General features: G+C 35.9%; 2 protein-coding genes across 3 annotated transcripts in view; one reads left to right on the top strand and one right to left on the bottom strand.

Moving 5' to 3' along the window:
- The first annotated feature begins 136 nt into the window (after positions 1 to 136).
- On the top strand, positions 137 to 3978 carry LOC102583951 (protein indeterminate-domain 2-like). The gene is made up of 4 exons (XM_006346874.2): positions 137 to 779; positions 947 to 1343; positions 1418 to 1683; positions 2361 to 3978. Exons 1-4 carry the CDS (start codon positions 671 to 673, stop codon positions 3797 to 3799), a joined length of 2211 nt encoding a protein of 736 aa, XP_006346936.1. The 5' UTR covers positions 137 to 670; the 3' UTR covers positions 3800 to 3978.
- A 2279-nt stretch (positions 3979 to 6257) lies between these two features.
- LOC102583391 (G-box-binding factor 1-like) overlaps positions 6258 to 10863 on the bottom strand; it is a 12043-nt gene continuing 7437 nt past the window's right edge. The window contains exons 11-12 of one of the 2 annotated variants that reach the window (XM_006346872.1): positions 6995 to 7120; positions 6258 to 6692 (exon numbers count right to left, since the gene is read on the bottom strand). In XM_006346872.1, the coding sequence (XP_006346934.1) occupies positions 6591 to 6692; positions 6995 to 7120 (228 nt within the window). In that variant the 3' untranslated portion in view covers positions 6258 to 6590. The remainder of the gene's footprint in view (positions 6693 to 6994; positions 7121 to 10863) is intronic. The other variant, XM_006346873.2, reaches the window with a different exon arrangement.

Genomic DNA, 10863 nt, shown 5'->3' with positions numbered 1-10863 from the left:
TATATATATATATTTAGAATTTTATGAATAAGATAATACTAAAGTGCCAAATATCATGGCATGAAATAGGACACGAAAACACTTTGCAATTTTTTTTTTATTATTTCTTAAAATGTCCACATGTTCTGAAAAGTTAAAAGAGTGAAAACACTAGTAACATACAAGACTTTGCATACTCAAATTTCCCCTTTCTCTCTCTAGTTTCCTTGCCGCCGACCACCCAAAATCCCCCATTTTCACCTTTTTCCGATCCGGAGTTTCGACTTACTTCTCTTATTGTTGTAATACAAGTGAAGATTTGAGTATTGTAGGTGAATCTTACCCGGGAACTCACTAATTTGAGTGGCGTCTTTCCATTTTAGCAAATCCCATTTGCATTAATTTGAATTTATTTTTTTATTTTTTTCGCCGGTGAGTGATTTCTTGCCAATTTTGGTATCTGGGTTTTGCTTATCTACTTAGCTTTGAGCTGGTTTTGCTAATTAGCTAGTCTGAACTTGTGTTCAGAAGAATCAGAACTTTGTTCAGAGATACTAGTTGGGTACAGAAAGCAATATTGAATGGTAGATTCGCAAAAAGAAGCGAGTAGAAAGTTTCTTAAGTAGAAATGCTCTAGATTTTTACATTTTAGGCACTAGATAAACCCTAGAAGAATTCTATTTCATCCGCCATGAATGATTGCGCGGGCTCTGGTGAAGTGAGTGTATTGTCTTCTGGTGAGCAGGCAGCTCCTTGTAAAGAAGCAGCAAAGAAAAAACGGAATCTCCCTGGAATGCCAGGTAAATTAATTTTAATTTTAATTTGCAATTTCTAATGAATACGACTACTATGGTTAGCTTTCAAATTAGTTAGGGTTTAGTTATTTAAATCCATTTTGTTTAAGAACCCAGATTTCTATTTCAGCAGAAAATTGATTTTTGGGGCTTTTCTATTATCCTTTGATTAGATCCTAATGCGGAAGTGGTAGCTTTGTCACCGAAAACTCTATTGGCAACGAACCGATTTGTGTGTGAAATTTGCAACAAAGGGTTTCAGAGAGACCAGAATTTGCAGCTTCATAGAAGAGGTCACAATCTGCCTTGGAAGCTAAGGCAGAGAGCAAGCAATGAGGTGAGGAAGAGAGTGTATGTTTGCCCCGAACTTACGTGTGTTCACCATGATCCTTCACGGGCATTAGGGGATTTGACTGGGATCAAGAAGCATTTTTGTAGGAAACACGGTGAGAAGAAGTGGAAATGTGATAAGTGCTCAAAAAAGTATGCAGTTCAGTCTGATTTGAAGGCTCATTTGAAGATTTGTGGAACTAAAGAGTATAAATGTGATTGTGGGACTATGTTTTCAAGGTCCATTCTTGATGCCCTTTTGATTGCTAATCTCTCTTTATTGTAAAGCTGATATCTTTGTTAATAATATATAGGAGGGATAGCTTTATCACACACAGGGCATTTTGTGATGTTTTAGCAAAAGATACTGAGAAAGCACAGAATGCAGTTACAACTCCTATTGCTGATGAGGACCATAAAGTTCAAGTTGTTGTTTCATCAACACCACAAACACCTCCTACGCCCCCACCATCCTTGGAGCCGCCAGCCGTTCCTTCACCAGCTGCCCTGGAGCCTCTACCACCTCCTGTTTCTCCGTCAACTGCTGTAGTGTCTTCTGATTCTCCCATCCAGAATCCAGGTACATTTTGAAGTTCAATTTTTAACTAGTTTGAAAATCTGGATTTGTAGTTTATCTGATATGTGTGTTTGTTAAGAACAGACAGGAGACTTTGTTCTTTCTTTGTTTTGGAGTCTTGCTTGTTTTGTCAGTTAATGATATTTTATCAAGAACTTTTGTCATCTATTGATTCTTGTTGTTATCTGTATTCCTCATTAGACTATGTTAAATAAGTGTTTGCTTATCAATCTGGGCCATTATTTCAACTTCTAACTTGAAAAACAGTTTTTGGAGTCTTTTTCAAGTTTTCACTCACTAAAATTCAACTTGTTTTCTTGTCCAAACACTTGATTCAATTTCCAAATACTCTTTTCAACTTCAACTTCAAATACTACTTTTTTTCATATCTCGACCTACTGATGTCCAAACGCCCAAGTGATCCTTTATCTGAACAAAGTTCAAATTGTAGAAACAGAAGTATGTAAATATAGGCATAAAGAGAATAAACAAAAAAATAGAAAAGTAACATTTCCAATCTGAAAAAACTTTGGGTAAGGTAAAGGAAACATAGCACAACTTAAAGAATTCTAACATGTGTCATCACTTCTACTAATCTTTTATATCAAAAGCTTAACTTTCACTGCTTGTTTATATGAGTTGTTTCTTTCTGTCTTACTATAATTGTTACAATTTGGCAGAGAGTCCACACACAAATTCCAATGGAACTATTACTAAACAGGATATAGAAGAAACAACAGCAAAATCAAGCTTGTCTGGAATCTGCAGTAGTAGCTCATGCACCGGATGTACCAACAGCAACTGTTTTACAAGCTTGACTGGAATCTGCAGCAGCAGTTGGAGCTCAAGCAGTAATGGAAGTACCAGCAGCAGCAGCATTTTTCCAAGCTTGACTGGAATCTGTGGCAGCACTAGGAGCTCGAGCAGTAATGGAAGTACTGGCAGCATCAGCGTTTTCCCAAGCTTGTCTGGAATATGTAGCAATAGTAGGAGCTCAAGCAGTAATGGAAGTACCCACAGCAGCAGCATATTTTCAAGTTCAACTGGAATCTGTAGCAGCAGTATATTTCCAAGTTCAACTGGAATCTGTAGCGGCAGCAGCATATTTTCAAGTTCAACTGGAATCTGTAGCAGCAGTATATTTCCAAGTTCAACTGGAATCTGTAGCGGCAGCAGCATATTTTCAAGTTCAACTGGAATCTGTAGCAGCAGTATATTTCCAAGTTCAACTGGAATCTGTAGCGGCAGCAGCATATTTTCAAGTTCAACTGGAATCTGTAGCAGCAGTATATTTCCAAGTTCAACTGGAATCTGTAGCGGCAGCAGCATTTTTGCAAGTTCAACTGGAATCTATAGCAACAGCAGTAGCTCGAGCTGTAACAGAAGTACCAGCGGCAGCAGCATTTTTACAAGCTTGACTGGAATCTGTAGCAGCAGTAGTAACTCGAGCAGCAACAGAAGTGCCAGCAACAGCACTTTTGCAAGCTTATTTGCTTCATCAACAGCTTCAGGAAGTTTGCCGTCTCAAGCACCTCAATTTACGGATTGGTTTCAGTCCGTGGCTCCTGCACCACCACCTGATATAGAACCACCATCATCTATGGAACCAATATCTCTCTGCCTTGCCATGAATCATAGTTCATCAGTCTTTGGACCAGCTGGGCAAGAGAGAATTCAGTATGCTGCAGCACCACAACCATCCATGTCTGCAACAGCATTACTGCAGAAGGCTGCTCAGATGGGTGCAACAGCGACAAACTCATCATTGTTGAGGGGTCTTGGGATATTATCTTCTTCTTCATCATCTAGTGGGCAACACGAATGGAATGGGAGACAAATTGACACTGATGGTGCAACGTTGGCTGCAGGCCTTGGCCTTGGATTGCCATGTGATGATGGCTCTGGTCTAAAGGAACTGATGTTGGGAACTCCCTCTGTTTTCGGTCCCAAACATCCTACTCTTGACCTTCTTGGACTGGGGATGGCAGCTGGTGGAGGCTCAACACCTGGATTATCCGCTCTAATAACATCAATGGGCGGTAATCTAGATGTGGCTGCGGCAGCAGGACCGTTTGACAGTGGAGAATTTTGTGGGAAGGAGTTTGGAAGAAGTTCATGATACCAAATGTGAAGGACCATGAAGCTTTAGTTGACAATTTGGCAAAGCCCATTAGTGTAGGGAGAAAACGTCTTTGTTGTTGTAATATAGAAGAAACTCCTACTCTCTGTATAAACTTTTCTACTCTTTAATTTATTATAAAGGAAGCAATTATATTTATTTAATTGAAGTGTAAAAAGTGATAGTTTGCGCACGGTTAAAATATGTTTTACTCCCTCTATCTGAAATATTTGTTTATTTTTTTAAATTCGTTGTTTAAAAATGTCTTTTTACCTTTTTTTAATAGTATTTTTTTTAGTTCTAACTTGATATAACACATACATGTCTTTTAACTTTGTCTTAGTTGGCATCTATGTTTTTCAACTTTGGGTGTGCACAAGTAGACATTTAAATTTATATAAAGTTAAATAAAAATAGACATGTAGGACGTTACTAGAATGCGAATCGATGCTGAGTAGGATGTGTGTCAATTTGTTGAACTCTATACAAGTTTTAGTGCCTATTATGCACACCCATAGTTGGAGGGTATAGATGTCATATGAGGTCAAGTTAAAAGACGTGTTTATGCCTTTTAATTTTTCATGTAGCATGTTTAAGATCAAAAGATAAAATATATCTTTGATACATTCTATACATCTTTAATTTAAAATCAGAAGATTCAAAAATCTTCAATACTTTCTTGAATTTCATGAATTGAAACAGAAGGAATATTAAATTAGGTACCTAGAACTAGAAGAGTGCTTCATGGCATTAAGAATGCAAGGTAGGAATAGAGAGAGTGAATGCCACCTATCTAGCCCTAGGTTAAAAATACTCTATAAAGTTATTGTTGGTGTGCTGAATCATTAAAAACCAATAAATTTAGCCAACAGGCTTGAGCCTTGAAGTGACATAAGTGTTTATTTTTTTTGTTGAGAAGTTGAGGGAAATTATAGATAAAAGAAGGGTATTTGGGTGTGGGGTAGGGAAAAAATCTTTCACAATTGGTAAAAGTGGCAATGATTTAAATCCGGACCTGAAAATGCCTTGAGAACCTTTTGATAGGAAGTGCTATATTTTTTTAATGAACCTACATGACGTGGAGGTGAAAATGCAAGGAATTGAGAACTTCTTGATAGGATGCGAGTTATTCTTTTTTTTTAGTGGACCTATTTAACACGAGACTAAAAATATTAAAAGAATCTAATAGTCGGTTGGGTGAATTCCGAATATGAATGACTAAAGAAAGTAGCTGGACCGAGGCGTTTAATAGTGATAGGACATAAGATAGAAAGGATGAAGAGAAAGTGGTTTCCTGGGCCAATTTTCAGCTTTGACATTAAAAAGGAAAGGATCTGATGCAATGTTTCTATACTATTTTCTCAAATTTCATTTGAATTAATATGTTAATTTTCTTCTAAGTTTATGCTGTATTCTTGTCGTTTATATTCTTGTTTTGGTAGCAATCACATGGCTTAATAAAGTTGGGATTCTTTTTTGCATTCAAGTGTTAAAATCATCCCCCTTCACCTCATGTTCTTTTCCACTGGGACATTTTTGTTAGAACTATTTATTCGCTTTTGTGTGGAGTCTTGAAGCAACAGTAAAGTTGTCTTCTTGTTTGATCTACAAGTCGTGTACATTTCTTGGGATGTGGTCCATTCCATGTCCCATTTTATTTATATTTGCTTACTGGCTGACTAAGACCAAAAAAACAGAATTCAATATTTTGATGAGGATCAAGCTTATCCTTAGTCAACATACGTTACATTTTAGGAGAAAAATTCCAACATTAACTAACTTCAGTTAATTGGGTTCACAAATAAATAATTGTATTGTAATGAGATTTAAATTGTATTTTACGATGGAGCGTATGATCACTTCATCAGAAAACTTCAAGTTGTTAGAAACATAACACACTTTTAATTACTTTCATCACGTTCATCACGTGTGAGCCGACTTGCTTCTTTTTCATTCTTTAATGATATATAACATCCATAGTCAACCAAGCTATGTTGGAGAGTGTTGTAAGGATTGGTGATTCAAAATTGGCTACTTAAATTTTTAAAAAAGAGGTGATCTTCTCCTCAAAATGTGGTAGATATTTCTATCAAACTCCACTACAGTGGTGTTTAATTGAGAAAAGTAAAAGATAGGAATCTCTAAATCCCGCAAAAAACAAAGACTCACTCCAAGGGAGCTTCAATGGTGGTACTGTAAGGGATGATAGTCAATCTTCATCTTGAAGGGTTCCGAAAAATAGAACATACTCAAAGATCTTGCCTATAAGATACTTTCCTGGTGAAGGACAGAGAATTTGACAAGCTAAGAAAGTCTTGTTGAAAGCAGGAACTTAGACTATGACGACAATATCAACATAGTTTCCACTCATTCCTTGTCTTCCCGAAAAAGAAATCCATAAAGTCCTCAGTAGGATTGGCAGCACTGGCTAATAAGGAGATATTTTGGACTTATCGGATGCAAAAAATTTCCCAACTTTTGAAAACATAACAAACAAACAAACAAACAAAGCAAGATAGAAGACAATCCAAGTCACCAGAATACTTAATGGTCTAAGATCAAGTTATTCAGTTACTTTTACAATGTTGTCATAGATTCAGATTCAACCCTGGGTTAAAAATCCAAGAATTAATGTTATAAATTTCACTCAAAAGGGTTAAAAAGGGCATAAATTAGTAGAAAAACAGAGATTTCTACTTCTAACGCACAGTAAAAGCTATAGATTTCTCACGGGCAGTAAGAGATTTGTGAGCATTTAAACCAAAATAAGCTACTCTGTCATGGCTTGTCCTCAACTCTTAGCTTCCTCAACATTGGACTGAAGACGCATGGCGTTGGCATTACTCTCTAGCTTGGACACATCCTCTGGCCCATACAACCTCGTCAACTCATCCTGTTTCAGAATCAGGTCCCAGTAAGAATCAGTATTTCCATCTTTCTCGTATTGCTTAGATGGATTAAAAGGACAAACATACAGAGAAAAAGAAACAACAGAAAATTTTCTCAGAACTGTGAGTACCAATTTTTTTAATATTGATCAACAATTCCGTGCGAACACAAGATAAAAAACTAAAAGCCCAGGGTAAAAAGGGGAAAGGATGGAAACTTTAGAATTTACTTAGAAGTGAGGGCAAATGAGATAAGCATACACGAATACAGACGGGAGAAGGGAAAAGATGCTCAAGTAGTTTTTACCTTTATTGAATTATTCTCCGAGGTAAGCTTCTCACATTCCTCAGAGACCTTTCGCAACTCCTCTTTGAGTCCATGATTCTCATTGCTCAATGTCTCTACCTTAAGTTGTAGCTCTTCACACTCAGCCTGCAGAAGATAATCATAAAACAACACGACAATCAAAAAACTTCACATTCCAGGTAATCTCGAGATGGACCTATCAATATTGTCTGTTCACAGTATTTTATCAGACCAATTTTTAATCAGATATACAGTTCAGATCCCACTCTCTCTCGCTCTCCGGGTCAGGCATTCGATTGCGCATCAGAGAGAAAGAACAGACTTCCAATGGCTTAAAATTTAGTCAACCAATAAGGCGAGTCATCCCCCATCGGTTGATTCTATGAAAAACCTTGCTTCTCAGTTTAGTACACAATCTGTTGGACAAACTACAGTCCACAATGACAATGATCGGCTGTTCTTTCCAAAAAATGTTCACAAAAACAAAACAAGTCCTTTATTTTTAGTACCCCTTCCATCCCTATATGATTGAATCCGGATGAGATTGGCATGAAGAAAATAGTATCCAACTATCACACTTGGGAGAACCGTTTTTCTCCTTTTAGCTGGAAGGCTAGTTACTCCCAGTGTTTCAATACCAATCACATATTTGATGCAATTAAGCCCACAAAAACTAATGATTCGGGGTGTTAATGGTATTTGAAACAATATTTATTTATTTTTTATTCGGAAGTTGGGTAAGAATACTTAAAATTCTACTTCTAAATACTCTTTTTCAACTTCAGTTTCAAATACTCTTTTGTTTCAACTTCAACCACCAAATATTTGTCCAAATTCCTACTTAGTTAGGCTGGGTGATTTATATGGAACTTGAGGCCAAGAGCACTTACAAGAGCTATGAAGCAGAAACTCGAGATCTGATACCAAAAATCGATGCAGCACAGTGAAACTCATATATTATATATATATATGCTATTACTATCATTCATTGGTGTTACCAACTTCTTCTCCTTTGTTTCGTTTTCCTTTTGGGAACTTCTAATTTCTGTACTCTTGTACTTGAACTCAATTATCATAAGAGAAACAAAATATGCTATTTTTCTCAAGGTCGATAATTTGGAAAACAATAGAAAGAGACACATATACATACATAAATGACCCCTTTAATTTGTAAAAAATGTTTTCAGTTAAGAAGTCTTAACTGAGACAATGAATTGACCTATTGACCACCGGAAGTCTATGTAAAATGGGTCTATCAGACACGACTAGCTGAGATGGTAGGTTGCGTTTCTCCCACCCGAATTTGAGCATGTTTTTCCGGAAAATATGGAGTTTACTTCCAGACACTTGATAACTACTTTTTTTTCCAGCCATTCCTTCAAGTTTTCATCTTTTACCCCATATCAAACTCAATTCCATGTGTTTTCTTTTGCTTCTCCTTGCAAACCTATACTAGATTCAAATCTAAATCTACACTCACCAAAGCACTTTCCTTCCCCACTTCCTCTTCATTTACATCACCAGAAAACTTCACTGGCCTGCACCACTCAATGTCCATCTTTCCATTCCAGTTAAAGCCTTCATCGTGGAGGACAAGATGGTTCCTTCATATGGAAGGGGGAAGAAATCTACTGATCCTAAGGTCTAAGTACATTCCTAGAATAGAGATTCCTCTTGTTAAATGGTATAGAGACCCAAAACAGCTCTACTCCAAATAGAAATGCTTTCCCACATAATGGTTTTGCGATTACGGGTGGGTTTCAGGTGTTTTCACCCATGACTACTGCAAGGTTTGGGAATTTCACGTTATCCATGGCATTTGGCGTCTTATCCCGTCATTGTTCAACATTCAAGTTAATGGATTTCTGATGCCACTAATATTGGAACTACTGTTGGTTTTTCTCACGAGTCGCTCACACACTCCATGATGGTCATGCTCAACCACAGTGTAAGGTCAGCAGCAATAGGTGAGTTTCTCCCTCAAATTGCTACGTTTAGTTATATGCATTTGTGTTATCTTTTCTTCAATTCAGAACTAAGTTTGGCGAGTTTAAGGGGTTGTCTATGTACTCAATCTATGTGTGTGTGTGTGTGCTTGATAAGTACAAATGAGTTTAACGCATGGTGCAAAATCATTTTACATTATCAAGTCACTTTTACCTGTTAAAAACTGCCTTATTTTCAAAATACAAATCTCACTTGGTATGAAGACCTGTAAATATCTTTCAAGTCACCCAACAATGTAAAAAGTTATCTACAGTGTAGGTATATATAAGTTAAATCTCTAAATATTTTGAACACCCAAAATTGAATTCTGTTTCCAAATAACAAACTTTAGTTTAAATAATTAAAACATCAACACTAAATTTTACACCGAAAATTAAATGAATCGAACGTCACTTTCCGACCCACCACCTTTTTTTTTTGGAGGGAGTACTAGAAGTAACAAAAGGAACTCTGGGCTACATCTGAAAAGAAAGATAGTCTCTGGATTAAGTGAGTCCACACTTACTACTTAAAACATGATCCAGTTGCTACATGTAGCATCCCAAGTTCTGCTACTTAAATCACCCATGGAAACCTTTATCATAGCACTTTAGATGCTCTATAACTAAGAACTTATGGCAAAGGTTACTGCCTTGGTTTGGTATACAAAGGGATATTGGGGAGTGACAAGATGAGTTTCTATGGACTACTGGATGGGCAAGTAAAGAGTCTGGGAGAGGAGCAATTATTAACTGTGTATTTGCTACTAGTTTCTGGGAACGCACGTTTATCCAAAATATTTAATATAAATTTTGTATTGTAAATGATAAATTTTAAATGGTATATATATACATATATTATTTGACTTCCTCTGCACTATAAATAAAAAATCAAAACATACAATAAAGTAACAACTCGTAAGTTGAGGCAAATAAATCATGCAAACTTGATGATATTGTAGAGACATATACAATACTTTAATTTAAAGATAAATACATATTCGAACATATACAAATACATGCATACAATAAAATATTAACCCCGGAAAATTAACTATATGCAAAAAAATAAAAACTAATTTTGATGCATATAATGAATAACAGCATGACCAACCCAAATGCACAACAATCATATGAAACTTGTTTCAACTCAAATACATGAACATTAAAAAAGTAAAAATAAAAAAGGGCGATGATTGTATAGTAATTATTGCAGAGCATAAAAAGGAAAATGCAACATCACATATGATCAAAGGCATTCTCATATGCAGGTATTTCGATTCATATATCAAGGAAAAATCTGATGGAAACTTGCAATAGTAATGCTACCATTTAAAATATTTGATCTGACCAATTTCTAATGCTGTTTCTAATGCCAAACTGAGTAAAATCTTGATAACCACTGAACTTCTTCCTCACACAGAATAATACATATTTTGGCAGAATCAGATGTTGATAAGCAGCTGTATCAAGTCGTTGTTTTTTCAAGAGAAAAAATAATATAGGTAAGGGATAATGAAATGATCTAAATTTGTGCAGGTTATAAAGTGATAGAAAGAATATCAAAAGGCTAGAGGGGTAGAAGATAAATGAGCAAAAGTTAGAGATAATAGAAGAAAAGGTGTACATTGAACTTGTTATAAAAAAATCTTAACAATTAATCACATTCATGGGAGTTATTATTTACATTTATTAGGATGCCAATTTTTAATGGTGAATGAAAGGGTACTGTTACGTCTGCCTTTTTTTAATTAGAATGTGCATTTACATTTTTGTACAAAATATATTTGAAGTAATATCAAGTTGAAGGATATTATAGTAACTCTGCTTTATAAGGTTATTTTCGTAATCCAACTTTTAATTGAGAGCTTCCCGTGTATATAT

Source organism: Solanum tuberosum, unplaced genomic scaffold (genome assembly GCF_000226075.1).
Source record: "Solanum tuberosum cultivar DM 1-3 516 R44 unplaced genomic scaffold, SolTub_3.0 scf00085, whole genome shotgun sequence".
NCBI classification, from domain to species: Eukaryota; Viridiplantae; Streptophyta; class Magnoliopsida; order Solanales; family Solanaceae; genus Solanum; species Solanum tuberosum.
Note: the sequence above shows the minus strand (reverse complement) of the source record. Positions and strands in the feature narration are given on the sequence as shown.

Excerpts from the sequence above, each read along its gene's own strand:
- LOC102583951 (XM_006346874.2), top strand. The coding sequence starts at position 671 with ATGAATGATTGCGCGGGCTCTGGTGAAGTGAGTGTATTGTCTTCTGGT. Across the intron at positions 780-946 it reads GAATCTCCCTGGAATGCCAG|ATCCTAATGCGGAAGTGGTA; the intron begins GTAAATTAATTT and ends TCCTTTGATTAG. Across the intron at positions 1,684-2,360 it reads TTCTCCCATCCAGAATCCAG|AGAGTCCACACACAAATTCC; the intron begins GTACATTTTGAA and ends ACAATTTGGCAG.